General features: G+C 43.6%; 1 protein-coding gene across 2 annotated transcripts in view; it reads left to right on the top strand.

The window, feature by feature from the left end:
- The window catches only part of LOC311130489 (retinoic acid receptor alpha-A), a 211,944-nt gene that overhangs the window by 81,708 nt on the left and 113,389 nt on the right, over window positions 1-16,847 (top strand). For both annotated transcript variants that reach the window (XM_084163241.1, XM_084163239.1), the window contains exon 3: window positions 2,404-2,987. In XM_084163241.1, the coding sequence (XP_084019367.1) occupies window positions 2,834-2,987 (154 nt within the window). In that variant the 5' untranslated portion in view covers window positions 2,404-2,833. The remainder of the gene's footprint in view (window positions 1-2,403; window positions 2,988-16,847) is intronic.

Below are 16,847 nucleotides of genomic sequence, written 5' to 3'. Positions count from 1 at the left end.
AAGCGTGATTCATCACTCCAGAGTCCAGCCTATATCAAAATCTTTAATAATACCATATAAGTATCATGACATTAGCTTTTATAACCTTCAATCTGTTTTCTTTTTATATTTTGGACCAGAATGAGTCTCTCTCCACGACCTATTGTTCCTGCAGTGAGGATTCAACATCTTCATTGAATGTTTTCATAATTTATCTGCAGATAATCGCCATAAAACAGTAGTAGCCTACCAGTCTGGAAATGAGGGCGCCAAATGAACGGTCGTCAATCAAAGAACATTGAATAGCCTATGCGCCCCGACTCCGTGGCTGTCTATATAGGCCTATGAAACAAGCGAAATAATTGAATGTGGCACAATACATTTATTAAATGGATTTCATTTTATCGTTACCACCTACATTACATGGGGCATGCAAATTCACTCACAGGAGACAATGAAGAAGCATCATGCTCTCCCTCCTCCGTGAAAATAAATTTGACCGCAGCCAACCACAACGCTCAAAAATAACATAGGTACCGAGAGGCGGGACTGACAAACCAGCAGTGCTTCCCTGTCATCGTTCGCTTTGTGACTGACAGGCACCTATCCTATCATTAGATCGCTAGAAGACGCATATCGTTCGTTCTAGAGGGAGAAGGCTATACAGACTTTTCTGACTAGGGAATTGAAACTTTTAAGTGAAAAGAAGCCTAGTGAATGAAGTGAAAAAAGTAGCCATTGAGTCTGTTATCGGCGCTTATGGAAAACACTGCACACACACACACTCTCTCTCTCTCTCTGACACACACACACACAAACACACACACACACACACACACGTACACTCTCATTGACATACTAGTTTCTCAGAATTTCGATAGATTCTTCCCCCTTGCATGATTCATGTGTGTGTAATGCTTGCTTGAGCAATTCATTTAACCAAACCCCACACCTCCATCCTCCTTGGTGAGAGGGAATAAAGTGGTTGTGTGAACCCGTTGTTAAGGTTTCTCAGGACGTTGCTCTGTGTATGTTAACACCCTTGACTCATGCCAGGGTCATTACGGGCAAAATATAAAGTCATGCAAATGTCATAAAACTGTCTCCCTGAATTATACAGAGGCCTCCTGTAGCTAGACATGCTCCAGTGTACCTGGCTGTAGCTAGACATGTTCCTGTGTACCTGGCTGTAGCTAGACATGTTCCTGTGTACCTGGCTGTAGCTAGACATGCTCCAGTGTACCTGGCTGTAGCTAGACATGTTCCTGTGTACCTGGCTGTAGCTAGACATGCTCCTGTGTACCTGGCTGTAGCTAGACATGTTCCAGTGTACCTGGTTGTAGCTAGACATGTTCCTGTGTACCTGGCTGTAGCTAGACATGTTCCTGTGTACCTGGCTGTAGCTAGACATGTTCCAGTGTACCTGGTTGTAGCTAGACATGTTCCTGTGTACCTGGCTGTAGCTAGACATGTTCATGTGTACCTGGCTGTAGCTAGACATGTTCCTGTGTACCTGGCTGTAGCTAGACATGTTCCTGTGTACCTGGCTGTAGCTAGACATGTTCCAGTGTACCTGGCTGTAGCTAGACATGTTCCAGTGTACCTGGCTGAAGCTTGAGACAAGACACGTCTGAGTAATGGACTAGAATAGATAGTGTCTTATATTCTGTTTGTCTAATGTTGGTAAAACAATGGGTATTCTTACATTACATATTCTGACATTAAATGATGTATAGAGACTCAGTTGACTATAATGTGTGTGTACATGTGTGTTGTTCAAACCTGCTCTATGGCTTTGACGTGTGTGTGTGTGTGTGTACCTGTGTATCAGTGTGTCTTACACGCCTTGGCCTGTGAGTAAACACTGCCACAAAAAACTCCCATGTGTTTAATATAACTGGGCGTTAGGAAAGACCGCGGGGATAACAACAGTCATAATTAGTGAAGTTTTCTTTTGTTTCATGTTCACTTATGTCTCTGACTTTTCCCCAGGGTTTTCACTCTGCCTTGATAATGAGTGTGTGTATTGGTAGAGCTACTGTATCACATACCCACGCATTGTGTTCATGGCTTTTAATGCTCCATAAGATAATTAAGCTGAAATGGTTGTTTTTGTACCATTTCAGATGAGACATTTCCAGTGATTAAATAAAGAGGGAAAATATATTGTTATCTTCTTAATATAATGAACTCGCTCTGTCTCTGCCCCCCTCTCTCTCTTTCTCTGTCTCTCTTTCTCTGTCTCTCTTTCTCTGTCTCTCTGTCTCTCTCTGTGTGTGTGTTGCAATTGACCTTGCTTCTTTTGCAGGTGTATATATGTGAGGGATGAAATTGAATGGTTTTTTAATGTGTTTTTGTTAGGTATGACATTGTCCCAAAGGGGTTTGTAAATTCTAAATGATCTCAATCTCTCTTTCTCTCTAGGTGAAGATTGAGGGACACTGAAAAATAGAGTTGAGACACTCTGAATGGTTGGAGCTATACCAGAGAGGACTATTCCATAGGCATAATGCCTTTACACATTCCCCATCTCTGGAACCGACTCCACAGTGGAAGACTCATTATAACCTCCTTGTGAAGCTTCATAACCACCTTCATAAGCACTATCACCACTATCCAGCACCTCTCCTCTCCATCAGTCAAAGGAGGTAACATTTTGTGGAATTCCACAACTCTAGTTTCCTAATTGACCGCATTTCTCCAAAGTCACCACGCCACTAGAATACCCCACACGTCCATCACCCGTATGGGGACTAAAACCACTCCGTAACCCACACTGACTCCATTCTGAGCCCTGTATTGCCGCAATATAATTGTTTGGGTGTCGTAATCGGTGGCGGTGGATTGAGCCAAAATGGCTGGGAAGAGCAACCCGATCCCGGGCCCCCACCTCAACGGCTTCCCCATGCCCCACTACTCCTACTTCTTCCCCCACATGCTGGGGGGGCTCTCGCCCCCCACCCTACCTGGCTTGTCCCTCAGTGGCTACAGCACGCCATCGCCAGCCAGTAAGTACCCCTACTGTACGTCCTTAAAACCTTCTCTCTGCTGTTTCATTGGACTGTGTGGTGTATTGTTAGTGCTCGCTAAAGCACATGTGTTTTGGCTGCGTTGTTGACCTGTTTACCTCAGAACATTAGCCTGTTTCTGGTATAGCCAACTCCTTTGTTACTGCCATGTCAAACATAGCAGAAACAGGCTGGCACTCAAGGTATCAGAGTATTGGCCTGTTGCAGTATTTTGAGTCTGAGCATTTAGGCCTAAACAGCCTACCACTAAAGTTATTGTAGAGACTGTTTGAAAGGTCCTGTATAAAGGATCAGAGTTTTACGTTGTGTGGCTCTGAGTGGTTCTGCTCCTCAGAAAAGGGTTTCTACATTAGCAGAGAAAATGTCTCTGTGTTGCTGTGCCATGATGTCTGATGAATGGCTGTCTCATCTGTAGGTTGATGGCAGGGGAATGGAATGCTATAATTGCAGTGTTACCGGCCTCCTGCAGTTGTTGGCATATTTGCCTCAACAATTTAGCTTAGCTATGTATTGATTATTGAATGTTGGAGAGACAGGAATTCAACAGAGATGCTGAGATTGTATTGTGTGTGCGGGGGAGGGAGCTTTCATCCTCTCCTGTTTAGATTCTAAGTGAAATACTGTCTGTGTGATGGTAAACCGAGCATAGCGCCACACACTGCCTACAACACTCACTGTCCTTAGTACTCAGGCCCTCACACACACACACACACACACACACACACACACTGAATACTACCTAGATCAAACAGGACAGGAGGACAGGGTAATTAACCTGACATCTCAAAATGGACACGCCTCTAAAGCCAATCTTATCTAGCCTATGTAAAATGACTACAGATTGCTATAGGAGATGTAGTCTCCACTCTCCGGCCAGCCAGGTGGTTTGGGGTCAGTGTATTAACTTTCCATCTGGTTGTATTAGCATGGTGTTCATTGGGATTAGCAAGAGGAGGAACTGTGAAAAGTAGTCAGTCATGTCCACTTCCCCATTATTTCTCATTTGAGTTGTATCTGTATCAATTTGAATAAGGAACATTCAGATGGTAGTGGTACATTGCATAGTGTGTGTGTGTGTGTGGTGGACTGCGTTGTTGTCTGCGGCGTGTGTCTAGTGTGTGTGTAGTGTGTGTCTTGTCAGGACTCGCTCCCAGTGTTTGGCGAGAGCGGTGGCGGGGTTCCTTCCCTTTCGCAGAACAAACATTTCCTGTCAGTAAACACTGGAGAGCCAGCCAGGGACGCTGACCACCGCTTCCTACCCACTCACTCATTAATTCATCCATTCATTCACTCACTCACTGACTCACTCACTAGGAAGAGTAGCTTCTGCTAAAGCTAATGGGGATCCAAATAAACACACACTAATGCGATGCAGTGTACAAACACTCACAGACGTACACTCTCTCTGACATAATAGTTCCCCAATTTTTTTTTGATTTTCCTTCTAGCATGAGTCATGTTTTTAATGATAACTTGAGCAATCCTTTTACCAAATGTCACATATCCTTCATCCTTCCTCTGAAGGAGTGAGGTGGTTGTGCGTATCCGTTATCAAGGGTTCTCATGCTGCTGTGCCTGACTCATAACGGGGTCATTACGGTCAAAATATTATGTCATAAACATCTAATAAAACTGTGTCCATGAATTATATCGAGGCCACCTATAGCTAGACATGTTCCTGTGTACCTGGCTGTAGCTAGACATGCTCCAGTGTACCTGGCTGTAGCTAGACATGCTCCAGTGTACCTGGCTGTAGCTAGACATGCTCCAGTGTACCTGGCTGTAGTTAGACATGTTCCAGTGTACCTGGCTGTAGTTAGACATGTTCCAGTGTACCTGGCTGTAGCTAGACATGCTCCAGTGTACCTGGCTGTAGTTAGACATGTTCCAGTGTACCTGGCTGTAGTTAGACATGTTCCAGTGTACCTGGCTGTAGTTAGACATGTTCCAGTGTACCTGGCTGTAGTTAGACATGTTCAGTGTACCTGGCTGTAGCTAGACATGTTCCTGTGTACCTGGCTGTAGCTAGACATGTTCCTGTGTACCTGGCTGTAGCTAGACATGTTCCTGTGTACCTGGCTGTAGCTAGACATGTTCCTGTGTACCTGACTGTAGCTAGACATGTTCATGTGTACCTGGCTGTAGCTAGACATGTTCCTGTGTACCTGGCTGTAGCCAGAGACACGCATGAGGAATAGATAGTGTCTTATATTCTGTTTGTCTAATGTTGGTAAAACAATGGGTATTCTTACATTACATATAGTGTGTGTGCGCGCTTGCATGCTCTATGGCGTTGACTGTGTGTGTGTGTGTGTGTATGTTTGCACATGTGTATCAGTGTGTCTTGCATGTTTTGGCCTGTGAGTAAACACTGCCACAGAAACCCCCCATGTGTTTAATCAGGGACTAACAACAGTCAAAATTTGTGAAGTTTTCTTTTGGGTAAATCCATTTCAATTCAATCACTTTTTGACAGCACGCCTTTTGATTTGAACAAAACCGTCCAAACATATTTGCCCATTGTAGATGTGGTCAGAAAGTGACTTTTTGGACCTGAATGCCAAACCATTCAAGAGATGATAAAGGTGCTCAAAGTTGACCTATTTTGCATACCCAACCATACCATGAGACATCCATGTCTTCATCACTGGAAAAGATAAACGGTTGAGATTTATATAATTTAAAAGCTTACAAACAGGGTTGTCAAACTATTTTATAATTTCTTGAAAAAAAATACAATTGTCATTTTCTAATCTTAAACATAAATTATCTAAAAACGCAGAAATTCAGTTTTATTTTTTATTCGCACATGTTTTAGTTTAGACCCTGTTTTAATAAAAATTGAAATTTCAACTTTCAAAGGGTACCACAAAGATGGTTGGAGGTCCACACATCAGAAGAAGTTTCTTGAATGGGAATATCTTCTGTTTTAAATTATACTGTCAATCCTCCATAGGAAAAACCTATTGAAATCATAGAAATATAGATAATGGAATCGACATGACCATTTAAGTTGTCATTCAATGGTGGGTGGCCCGGCGGCCATCTATGTGGTAGTAATTAAAGTTTACATTTCAATTTGTTTTTTACTCTGTGGTGTACCAGCTAAATTGCTGTGGTCTGAAGGAATAGATCCATTCTATAAATTATATTTACATTTTACATTTACATTTGAGTCATTTAGTCAATGTCTTATCCAGAGCAACTTACAGGAGCAATTAGGGTTAAGTGCCTTGCTCAAGGGCACATCGACAGATTTTTCACCTAGTCGACTCGGGGATTAGAACCAGCGACCTTTCGGTTACTGGCACAACGCTCTTAACCACTAAGCTAAATGACACCCACCCTGTATTCAAGAGCATGTTGTGCCCGCCATCGGTTGAGAGACAACACAAAAACCTCAGATGTAATGTAGGGTCTAAACTTCAACATATGTGAATATGAAAAAACATGGAGCTTATGCATCTTTAGATGATTGACGTTAAAGGTTAAATGTAAAAGTTGTATTAAAAATATATATATTTCAAGAAATTATAAAACGTTTTACAACCCTGTTTGTAAGCTTTTAAATGATATTAAACTCAACCTTTTTTATTTTCCAATGATGAAGACATGTCTCATTGTATGGTGGCGTAAGCAAAATGGGTCAACTTTGAGCACCTTTATTATCTCCTGAACATTTTGGCATTCAGGTCCAAAAAGTCACTTTCTGACCACTTTTTCCATGGGCAAACATGTATAGAAAGTTTTATTTAAATCAAAAGGGATGCTGTCAAAAAGGGATTGAATTCAAATGGATTTACCTTTTTGGTTTCATGTTCATTTATGTCTCTGACTTTCCGCCAGGGTTTTCACTCTGCCTTGATAATGAGTGTGCGTATTGGTAGAACTATCGCATGCTGTCCATTGCTTTTAAAGGACAGTTCCACCTAAATTAACATTTGGGTTGTTATTATGAACTATTTAGGGATGTCCTACACATTTTCAGTCTCATTTGATGATTTCATGTCTATTGACTGTGTAGTCCTGAGCAAAATGGGAGACAGCTGCTCTATGACATAGATGAGTAGGATCCCTGCCATGATGTCATTTTTAGCGACCTACAGTTGAAGTCGGAAGTTTACATACACCTTAGCCAAATACATTTAAACTACGTTTTTTACAATTCCTGACATTTAATCCTAGTAAAAATGTCCTGTCTTAGGTCAGTTAGGATCACCACTTTATTTTAAGAATGTGAAATGTCAGAATAATAGTAGAGAAAATTATTTATTTCAGCTTTTATTTCTTTCATCACATTCCCAGTGGGTCAGAAGTTTACATACACTCAATTAGTATTTGGTAGCATTGCCTTTAAATTGTTTAACTTGGGTCAAACATTTCGGGTAGCCTTCCCCAAGCTTCCCACAATAAGTTGGGTGAAGTTTGTCCCATTCATCCTGACAGAGCTGGTGTAACTGAGTCAGGTTTGTAGGCCTCCTTGCTCGCACACACTTTTTCAGTTCTGCCCACAAATGTTCTATAGGATTGAGGTCAGGGCTTTGTGATGGCCACTCCAATACCTTGACTTTGTTGTCCTTAAGCCATTTTGCCACAACTTTGGAAGTATGCTTGGGGTCATTGTCCATTTGGAAGACCTATTTGCAACCAAGCTTTAACTTCCTGACTGATGTCTTGAGATGTTGCTTCAATATATCCACATAAGTTTCCTTCCACATGATGCCATCTATTTTGTGAAGTGCACCAGTCCCTCCTGCAGCAAAGCCAACCCACAGCATGATGCTGCCACCCCTGTGCTTCACGGTTGGGATGGTGTTTTTCGGCTTGCAAGCTGCCCCCTTTTTCCTCCAAACATAACGAAGGTTCTATTTTTGTTTCATCAGACCAGAGGACATTTCTCCAAAAAGTACGCTCTTTGTCCCTATGTGCAGTTGCAAACCGTAGTCTGGCTTTTTTATGGCGGTTTTTGAGCAGTGGCTTCTTCCTTGCTGAGCGGCCTTTCAGGTTATGTCGATATAGGACTCATTTTACTGTGAATATAGATACTTTTGTACCTGTTTCCTCCAGCATCTTCACAAGGTCCTTTGCTGTTGTTCTGGGATTGATTTGCACTTTTCGCACCAAAGTACGTTCATCTCTAGGAGACAGAACGCGTCTCCTTCCTGAGCGGTATGATGGCTGCGTGGTCCCATGGTGTTTATAGTTGCGTATTATTGTTTGTAAAGATGAACGTGGTACCTTCAGGCATTTGGAAATTGCTCCCAAGGATGAACCAGACTTGTGGAGGTCTACAATTTTTTTTCTGAGGTCTTGGCTGATTTCTTTTGATTTTCACATGATGTCAAGCAAAGAGGCACTGAGTTTGAAGGTAGGCCTTGAAATACATCCACAGGTACACCTCCAATTGACTCAAATGATGTCAATTAGCCTGTCAGAAGCTTCTAAAGCCATGACATCATTTTCTGGAATTTTCCAAGCTGTTTAAAGGCACAGTCAACTTAGTGTATGTAAACTTCTGACCCACTGGAATTGTGATACAGTGAATTATAAGTGAAATAATCTGTCTGTAAACAATTGTTGGAAAAATTACTTGTGTCATGCACAAAGTAGATGTCCTAACCGACTTGCCAAAACTTTAGTTTGTTAACAAGAAATTTGAGGAGGGGTTGAAAAACGAGTTTTAATGACTCCAACCTAAGTGAATGTGAACTTCCGACTTCAACTGTATATAACATGTCTGTATTTTTCTGATCATATACGAACTCCCTGGTATATGTTGCTCTGGTTGTCTTCTCCTAATAACATCTGTAAATATTTTAAATACAGGCTCAAAAACCTATAGAATTACATTTATAGTCAGCTTACGCTAATATTTTTCTGTTGTTCAAGGCTCAAACTCCCATGATTCCAGTTGGCAAAACCACTCCCACCACCAGAGACTATAGAGAAAGCGAGACATTTCATTGGCTCCTTTTTTCTGGTTCAAATACAGTCAATGAACTAAGCAGACCAGACCCAGCTGCTATATCATTGTTGCCTATGGGAGAGCCACCCCTTAAGCAGACCAGAACCTTTATTTTTATTTTTATGGTAATCTACCATCTTTGCCACCACCACCAACGGAGTTCTAGCTTCGGGAGCCATTGCACCCTTTCAAAATTGCCTAGATTTTCATAGTGATGTACTTGTAAACTTTTTTATTAGTTCTAATAGTGTTGTTTGGACTAATACTGTCCTTGTGCTATACCGGAGGATACGGCACACGCACAGAGATCCCCCCTCTTCTCTTTCCCTTTACTCATTATCTCTCTCCGTCTCTCTCTCTCTTTCTCACCATCACTGTCTTTCCCTGACACACACACACAACCACTCGCACGAAACACACAGTTAAGCCCCGGCCACTCAATTCATTCTGCAACAAAAAAAGTGGGAAAGAGAGAGAAAGTTTGTTTGGAGCTTAAGAATATGGGGATTTACAGAATGTCAGATTGTTGGAGAAAGTCCAATCCTTTTTGGGGGTTTATGGATTTCAACGCTGCAGTGTTCCAAATGTAGGCTGTAACACACAGAACTGGACGTTTTAGGGAAGCGATTTGTCTCTCTCGGGCTTCATAATTCTATTGCAGATCTGTGGGCAGAAATGTAGTGGACATTCTGTTAGTCCTAGCAATAGCACTGGCATCGACACAGCGCATGGCTGCCAAGTAATTTGTTTGTGTGTAGAGCATATTTTTCACTTATGAAACTTTTTTCCCTTAGCAACATGGTGTATCGTGGACTCCCCAGCCACAGGGTGTTTTGGGATTGGCAGGACGATTTAGGATCATTTATAAAATAAATGGCCTACTTCATTAGAGGATGACATAGCCAAATTATCATCAATTTCAACTGCCACCCTAATTTCTCTTTACTTTGCCAGCATTGATTCCAACATGGTTGCACACAAAACACATGACCAACTGGGTTGAGTGAAATATTATATGATCATTCAACTGTCATTTCACTATTTTCAGATGGATTATACTCACACGTTCTGACTCGCACCCTAGTAGACCTGGGTTCAAATGCTGTTTGAAATCATTTTAAATACTTTATCTGTGCTTGATTGAGCTTTCCTGGCTTAATGGACCAATAGAGTAGTCCCAAAACTGCAAACCCAGCCCATCTGGCACTTCAGGCAGGCTAGAGCAAACACTCAAAGTATTTCAATGATTTCAAATACTAGTTGAACCCAGGTCTGCCCCCTAGAGAGCCCAGCCAGTCCAGTCAGTCAGTGTTCCAGGTGCTTTTGCCTGAGTGGCCAGAGAGCAGTCACCTGGTTCAGACATAGCTGTTCTCTAGTTCAGCCCCTGCAGGCCAATTATTGGGGCCAAACAGAGCAGAAGGGTTAATCCATCCATTCTCGGCTAACACACAGCCCAGCCCAGCGCGGAGTAACCTTACCTAACCTCCAGAGGTGTCTTTACCTCCATTATCGGAAAATTGTTGGCGAAGGCAACCAACCCTGGAACTAGTCCCTAACCTAATCCATCCTTTCTTTCAGTAGGCAGCTCATTTAGCGTTTAGCATTTATGCTGCTAGGGAATGGGAAACTAGGCTAGCGGCTAGGCTACCTGTCACTCCTGGCTAATGTTTTGATGTTGGTATTATCATGAAGCTAGGCTAGGCAAGGCAACTGGGTCAACGATAATTTCTGGCTATTGTATTGATGTTGTTATTAGCATGAAGCTAGCCACGCTAGATGACAGGTTTATAAGCTAGTTAGCTGAACATTGTTACATCAGATGTAGCATGTAGGCAAACCATAGTGGCTCTAGTATTACTGGGAAACTGGTTACATCATTCCTGGCTACTGATGTTGTTATTATACCCTTATGGTGTAGTTGGCTGTATTGTTTTCTCCCCCATAGAACTCACTGTTTCGGTCTATACTCCAGTCATTGCTTGGTGGGGAAATCCAACCCTGGCCGGGCCAGTGTGTGCTGTAGATTTTGACTTTACGAGCGGCAAATTGGCATGTATTAAGCCTTTCAGAGGGGTGGGGGAATATGAAATTAGATTTTCAGAGGCCGGAAACATTAGGAGCCCTGTTCAGTTTGTGTGTGTGTGTGTGTGTGTGTGTGTGTGTCAATGTTGGCGACCTCAATAGTGTTTTAAACTGTACAAGATGGAATGTCCTGATGTGAGTAAATATGGATATGGTTGTGTGTGTGTGTGTGTGTGTGTGTGTGTGTGTGTGTGTGTGTGTGTGTGTGTGTGTGTGTGTGTGTGTGCGGCGGCCTGGTCAAACAGGTGGTGTGTCTGTCTGCGCTGGTGGTCCGCGGCACTCTGGGGACATCCCAGGGACAAGCCAGGATGCCATGTGGGTGGGCGGGGGAGCAAGCCAAAGAGGAAACTTTTGGGTTCTCTCTCTCCTTCCATTGCTGAGGGCTGAAGCAGCCAGTCACTTTTTAGTTTGTAGGTAAACTGAAAGTGGACAAACAAACAGCAGATGATAGTTTACTAGTCGGACCATATATACGCTGAAGGGAAGCCACAGTTGCAGGCTGGAATGGACAGGTTAACTCCAGATTTGGGCCTTGCACTGCACGCACGCACACACACACACACACACACACACAGACACACACGCGCGCTGTTTGTGCTGTAGGGATAAAGATAACGTTGAGTAGCCTACCACTTGTGAACCACACCACACCCATTCATTTGCCACCTACTTCAACACAGGTCACACACACAATGTACCCCCAATGTAAAGCCCAAGTGTGTGACTTTGGAACCACATTGAATGTTATCTCAGGCCATATCACCCATCAGTATAGATCAATCCTGCCTATATGAGTATAGAAGGCAATCAACACAGTAGCATTGAGGTACACACACACAGAGCGAGAACCTCTCAGGAGATCAGGTCATTATTGGAAAATGGAAACTCATTTGAGCACTGCTCATGCTATGATTTAGAGGATGCATGCTTATTAAGCACGGCATGTAAAACACATTTCTCCCCAAGCCGGCTCTCCCTCATTTAGTCATTTAGCCCTAATGACTGATTAACGGTTGGTAATTAACTGCAGAGTCGAAAAGAGCATCAACTATGCTGTGATACTTTTCATTTGTACAGTAAATACCCTCAGAAAAACTTTTGGCATCATCAACTATGCTGTGATACTTTTCATTTGTACAGTAAATACCCTCAGAAAAACTTTTGGTTTTGCATTCACTCTATCTTTCATTGAACGAGGGCTGAAGTTGTGCATGTCAAATGTAGAGTACCAGTCCAAAGTTTGGACACACCTACTCATTCATTTTACATTTTTACATTTTAGTCATTTAGCAGACGCTCTTATTCAGAGCGACTTACAGTTAGTGAGTGCATACATTTTTCATACTGGCCCCCCGTGGGAATCGAACCCACAACCCTGGTGTTGCAAGCGCCATGCTCTACCAACTAGACCGCTACCCAGAGAATGGGACAGCTGTGGTCTGGTAATGTCATTCAAGGGTTTTTCTGTATTTTTACTATTTTCTACATTGTACAGAAGATAGCCCTATTTGGTAAAATACCAAGTCTATATTATGGCAAGAACCGCTCAAATAAGCAAAGAGAAATGACAGTCCATCATTACTTTTAAGACAAGAAGGTCAGTCAATATGGAACATTTCAAGAACTTTGAAAGTTTCTTCAAGTGCAGTCGCAAAAACCATCAAGCGCTATGATGAAACTGGCTCTCACGAGGACCGCCACAGGAATGGAAGACCCCCAGAGTTTCCTCTGCTGCAGAGGATAAGTTCATTAGAGTTACCAGCCTCAGAAATTGCAGACCAAATAAATGCTTCACAGAGTTCAAGTAACAGACACATCTCAACATCAACTGTTCAGAGGGGACTGTGTGAATCAGGCCTTCATGGTCGAATTGCTGCAAAGAAACCACTATTAAAGGACACCAATAAGAAGAAGAGACCTGCTTGGGCCAAGAAACACGAGCAATGGACATTAGACCGGTGGAAATTTGTCCTGTGTTCTGGAGTCCAAATTTGAGATTTTTGGTTCAAACCACTGTGTCTGTGAGATGCGATGTGGGTGAACGGATGATCTCTGCATGTGTATTTCCCACCGTGAAGCATGGAGAAGGTGGTGTTATGGTGTGGAGGTGCTTTGCTGGTGACACTGTCTGTGATTTATTTAGAATTCAAGGCACACTTAACCAGCATGACTACCACAGCATTCTGCAGCGATACGCCATCCCATCTGGTTTGGGTGGGACTATCATTTGTTTTTCAACAGGACAATGACCCAACACCCCTCCAGGCTGTGTAAGGGCCATCTTACCAAGAAGGAGAGAGAAGGAGTGCTGCATCAGATGACCTGGTCTCCCCCGACCTTAACCGAATTGAGATGGTTTGGGATGAGTCGGACGGCAGAGTGAAGGAAAAGCAGCCAACAAGTGCTCAGCATATGTGGGAACTCCTTCAAGACTGTTGGAAAAGCAGATGCTGCTGGTTGAGAGAATGCCAAGAGTGTGCAAAGCTGTCATCAAAGCAAAGGGTGGCTATTTGAAGAATCTCAAATATAAAATATATTTTGATTTGTTTAACACTTTTTTGGTTACTACATGATTCCATATGTGTTATTTCATAGTTTTGATGTCTTCACTATTATTCTACAATGTAAAAAATAGTACAAATAAAGAAAAACCATTGAATGTGTAGGTGTGTCCAAACTTTTGACTGTTACTGTATGTCGGTCATGTTTCAACTATGAAAATGTTATACCCTAAATGTATGTTCTATTGCAACAATATGGCTCCGAGATGCCAGTTGTCACAACGAGGCCACCAGTCTGATGCGTTTCTGTCTGGTCATCAGATCCCAGACCAGTGTAAGCTCTGCTAATGTCATCTGAGCAGTTAGCCCTGGAGCCTAGCTGGCATGATTGCCACTACGACAGCTCCAAGGTGACTCTGCTCTGGGTGTGTGTGGTGTGAGTTCTTTATCAGGAGGCTGGGGACATCCCCTCCGGACACCACACAGAGGGGAGGGAGGGAGAGAGAGAGTGGATAGGGGGATGAAGAGAGAGGGAGAGATGACAGAGAGCAAAAGAGGGTGAGAGAAAGGCTGGAAGAGAGAGCGAGAGAGATGGAAAGAGAGAGGGAGAAAGATGGAGAGATGGAGAGCGAACCAGACAAGGCCCCCTGTGCAGAGGCAGCAGAAGCGGGCGCCTGGGGCGTGCACACACAGGCTTTGGCAGGGGCAGTATTGTTGGTGAGAGCTGCCAACCACCAGCAGCTAAGCCAACAGTGCTCCCACAAGAGAGGCCGCAGCCCTCGGTGCCTTTCCCTCTCTCCCTCCCTCTCTCCCTCCTTTTTATCCTCCCTCCCCCCACATCAGCCTGATAGTGCTATCATTATTCCACTTAATTACTAATTTCACATTATTTCCATTTGCTTTGAGGGAACCAGGGGCCAAAACATTTTCTTGTCCCGAATACTTGAACCTAGCTGAAGCATTGTTCCGCATCCATTGGCTTGGCAAATGTCGCCATCCCTCTCTCTTCCTCTCTCTCCCTCTCTCTCTCTCCCTCTCTCTCCCTCTTCTCCCTCTCCCTCTCTCTCTCCCTCTCTTCTCTCTCTCTTCTCTCTCTCCCTCTCTTCTCCCTCTCTCTCCTCTTCTCTCTCTCCCTCTCCCTCTCTCTCTCTCTCTCTCTCTCTCTCTCTCTCTCTCTCTCTCTCTCTCTCTCTCTCCCTCCTCTCCCTCTCTCTCTCTCTCCCTCTCTTCTCCCCTCTCTCTCCCTCTCTCTCCCCCCTCTCTCCCCCTCTTCTCCCTCTCTCCCTCTCTCTCCCCCTCTTCTCCCTCTCTCCCCCTCTTCTCCCTCTTTTCCCCCTCTCTCTCCCTCTCTTCTCCCTCTCTCTACCTCTCTCCCTCTCTCTTCCTCTCTTCTCCCTCTCTCTCCCTCTTCTCCCTCTCCCTCTCCCTCTCTCTCTCTCTCTCTCTCTCTCTCTCTCTCTCTCTCTCTCTCTCTCTCTCTCTCTCTCTCCCTCTTCTCCCTCTCTCTCTCTCTCTCTCTCTCTCTCTCTCTCTCTCTCTCTCTCTCTCTCCCTCTCTCTCTCTCTCTCCCCCCCCCCCCCCCTCTCTCTCTCTCTCTCTCTCTCTCTCTCTCTCTCTCTCTCTTTTATTTTCTGTAGGTATTTTTTTTGCAGCCGCTTATGCAAATGAGGAACCTCCTTTTCAAAGAGCTGTCTTCTGATAATCCGGTGGATGGCTCCATTTTCTGAGCCCCACACACATTGATATACACACATACAGACACACTCACTGACACTGACACACACACACACTCAGTAAATGTAGGGCTAGTTGGACCATAACAACTTCAAAAACACCATCCTGCCGCTAGCAGCTATGCGGCAGACTAGTAAACAGAAATCTAAATCTCCCCTCTGATGTTGCAGGAACTCAACTCTCTTTATTTAAGCTTTCTTCAAAGAGAGTGTGTGAGTCAATACAAGGGTAAAGAGATACAACACACACACACATACACTCTCGACACCCCCTTTGATGTTCTATGTAGGGTTGGGCGGTATCCAGATCATATTGTCATACGGTCCTTCTCTCATCCCGGGATTTGCTAACGAGCAAATGAAAATAAACGAATTGCAAAGACAGGTAATCTAGCTCATAAAGTTATACATATATAGGTAGGAGCTACTGAATGTCATTTTCGGTGAGTTTGGAAATGTACAAGCGAATGTGAACGAGAGACATTGTGCAAATGAACAAAATGTTGACGCATGCTTGTCTGAAGGAAGAACAGTACTGGAGTCTGGAGCAGCATGTGTACACACTGTGTCTGTGTGGAGTCGCAAGGGGAACGGGCCTGCCTGCTCTGCTCGGAGAAGAAGGGGGAGGAGTAGACGGTCGAGAACGGAGAGGGGAAAAAACGCAAGGAAATCAAGATAGCAGTGGCCAATGTTCCCTCAAATGATTTGGGCCACTGAGCAAATTTGTGAGCGGAAACTTGAACGTTGTGAGTATTTTGTGCAACTTCCGGCATGCGTTTACAGTAAACATTGAAGCTGTACCCATACAGTTTTAGACAGTAGCCAATAGGCTATTGTGGCTATTTGAGCATAATGTAGGCCTACCAACAAAACCAATGGAAATAGTTTTTTATTTCTATGATATAGCTTACAGTAGCGTAGATGTGGTGTTCAATGCAGGCCTACATTGCATGAGACTTTTAAAAACGTTTTTACATTATAAAGCACTTGATATTATTGTGTTGTATGATGCAAGAAACCACTTTACAAAATACAATTAATTATTATTACCATACAGAGAATTAGACAATATAGGCTACCCCTCTGCCTATTGGCTTATTTACATATTCAAGCCTGTCTCAAAATACAACACTGTCCCTTTAATTAAGACGTAAGCTTTTTACCTGACTGGCTTTTCAAAGACAGCTTGAAATGTAGCCTACACGTTTTGTGCTTTTGTAGGAAGCAGTAACTCCCCATTGCTGAACTATACTTATCTATAACTGGGCTAATAACTCGCTAACTAGCAGGTGATTGAAAGACCGCTCGTGGGCAACCCCCGCCAATAGAATTTTACTCCGTTGAGCTCTGGCTTCAACAAACTAACTGGGCGAACTCAGTGAAGTTCAATCTCTTGCGTCTCTGCTCGGCATTGGCGTTTCTTCTGCGCTGCAGTCCTGGAGGAGGTGTGCGGCAGCTTAGAGGGAACATTGGCAGTGGCAGCTGTACAGATAACTCATCCAAAGGGCTTTGACTTCTCAAACACGGCAGAAAGATAACACAATATGATGCCCCATCA

Source organism: Coregonus lavaretus (genome assembly GCF_964263955.1).
Source record: "Coregonus lavaretus genome assembly, chromosome: 1".
In the NCBI taxonomy this organism is placed as follows: domain Eukaryota; kingdom Metazoa; phylum Chordata; class Actinopteri; order Salmoniformes; family Salmonidae; genus Coregonus; species Coregonus lavaretus.
Note: the sequence above shows the minus strand (reverse complement) of the source record. Positions and strands in the feature narration are given on the sequence as shown.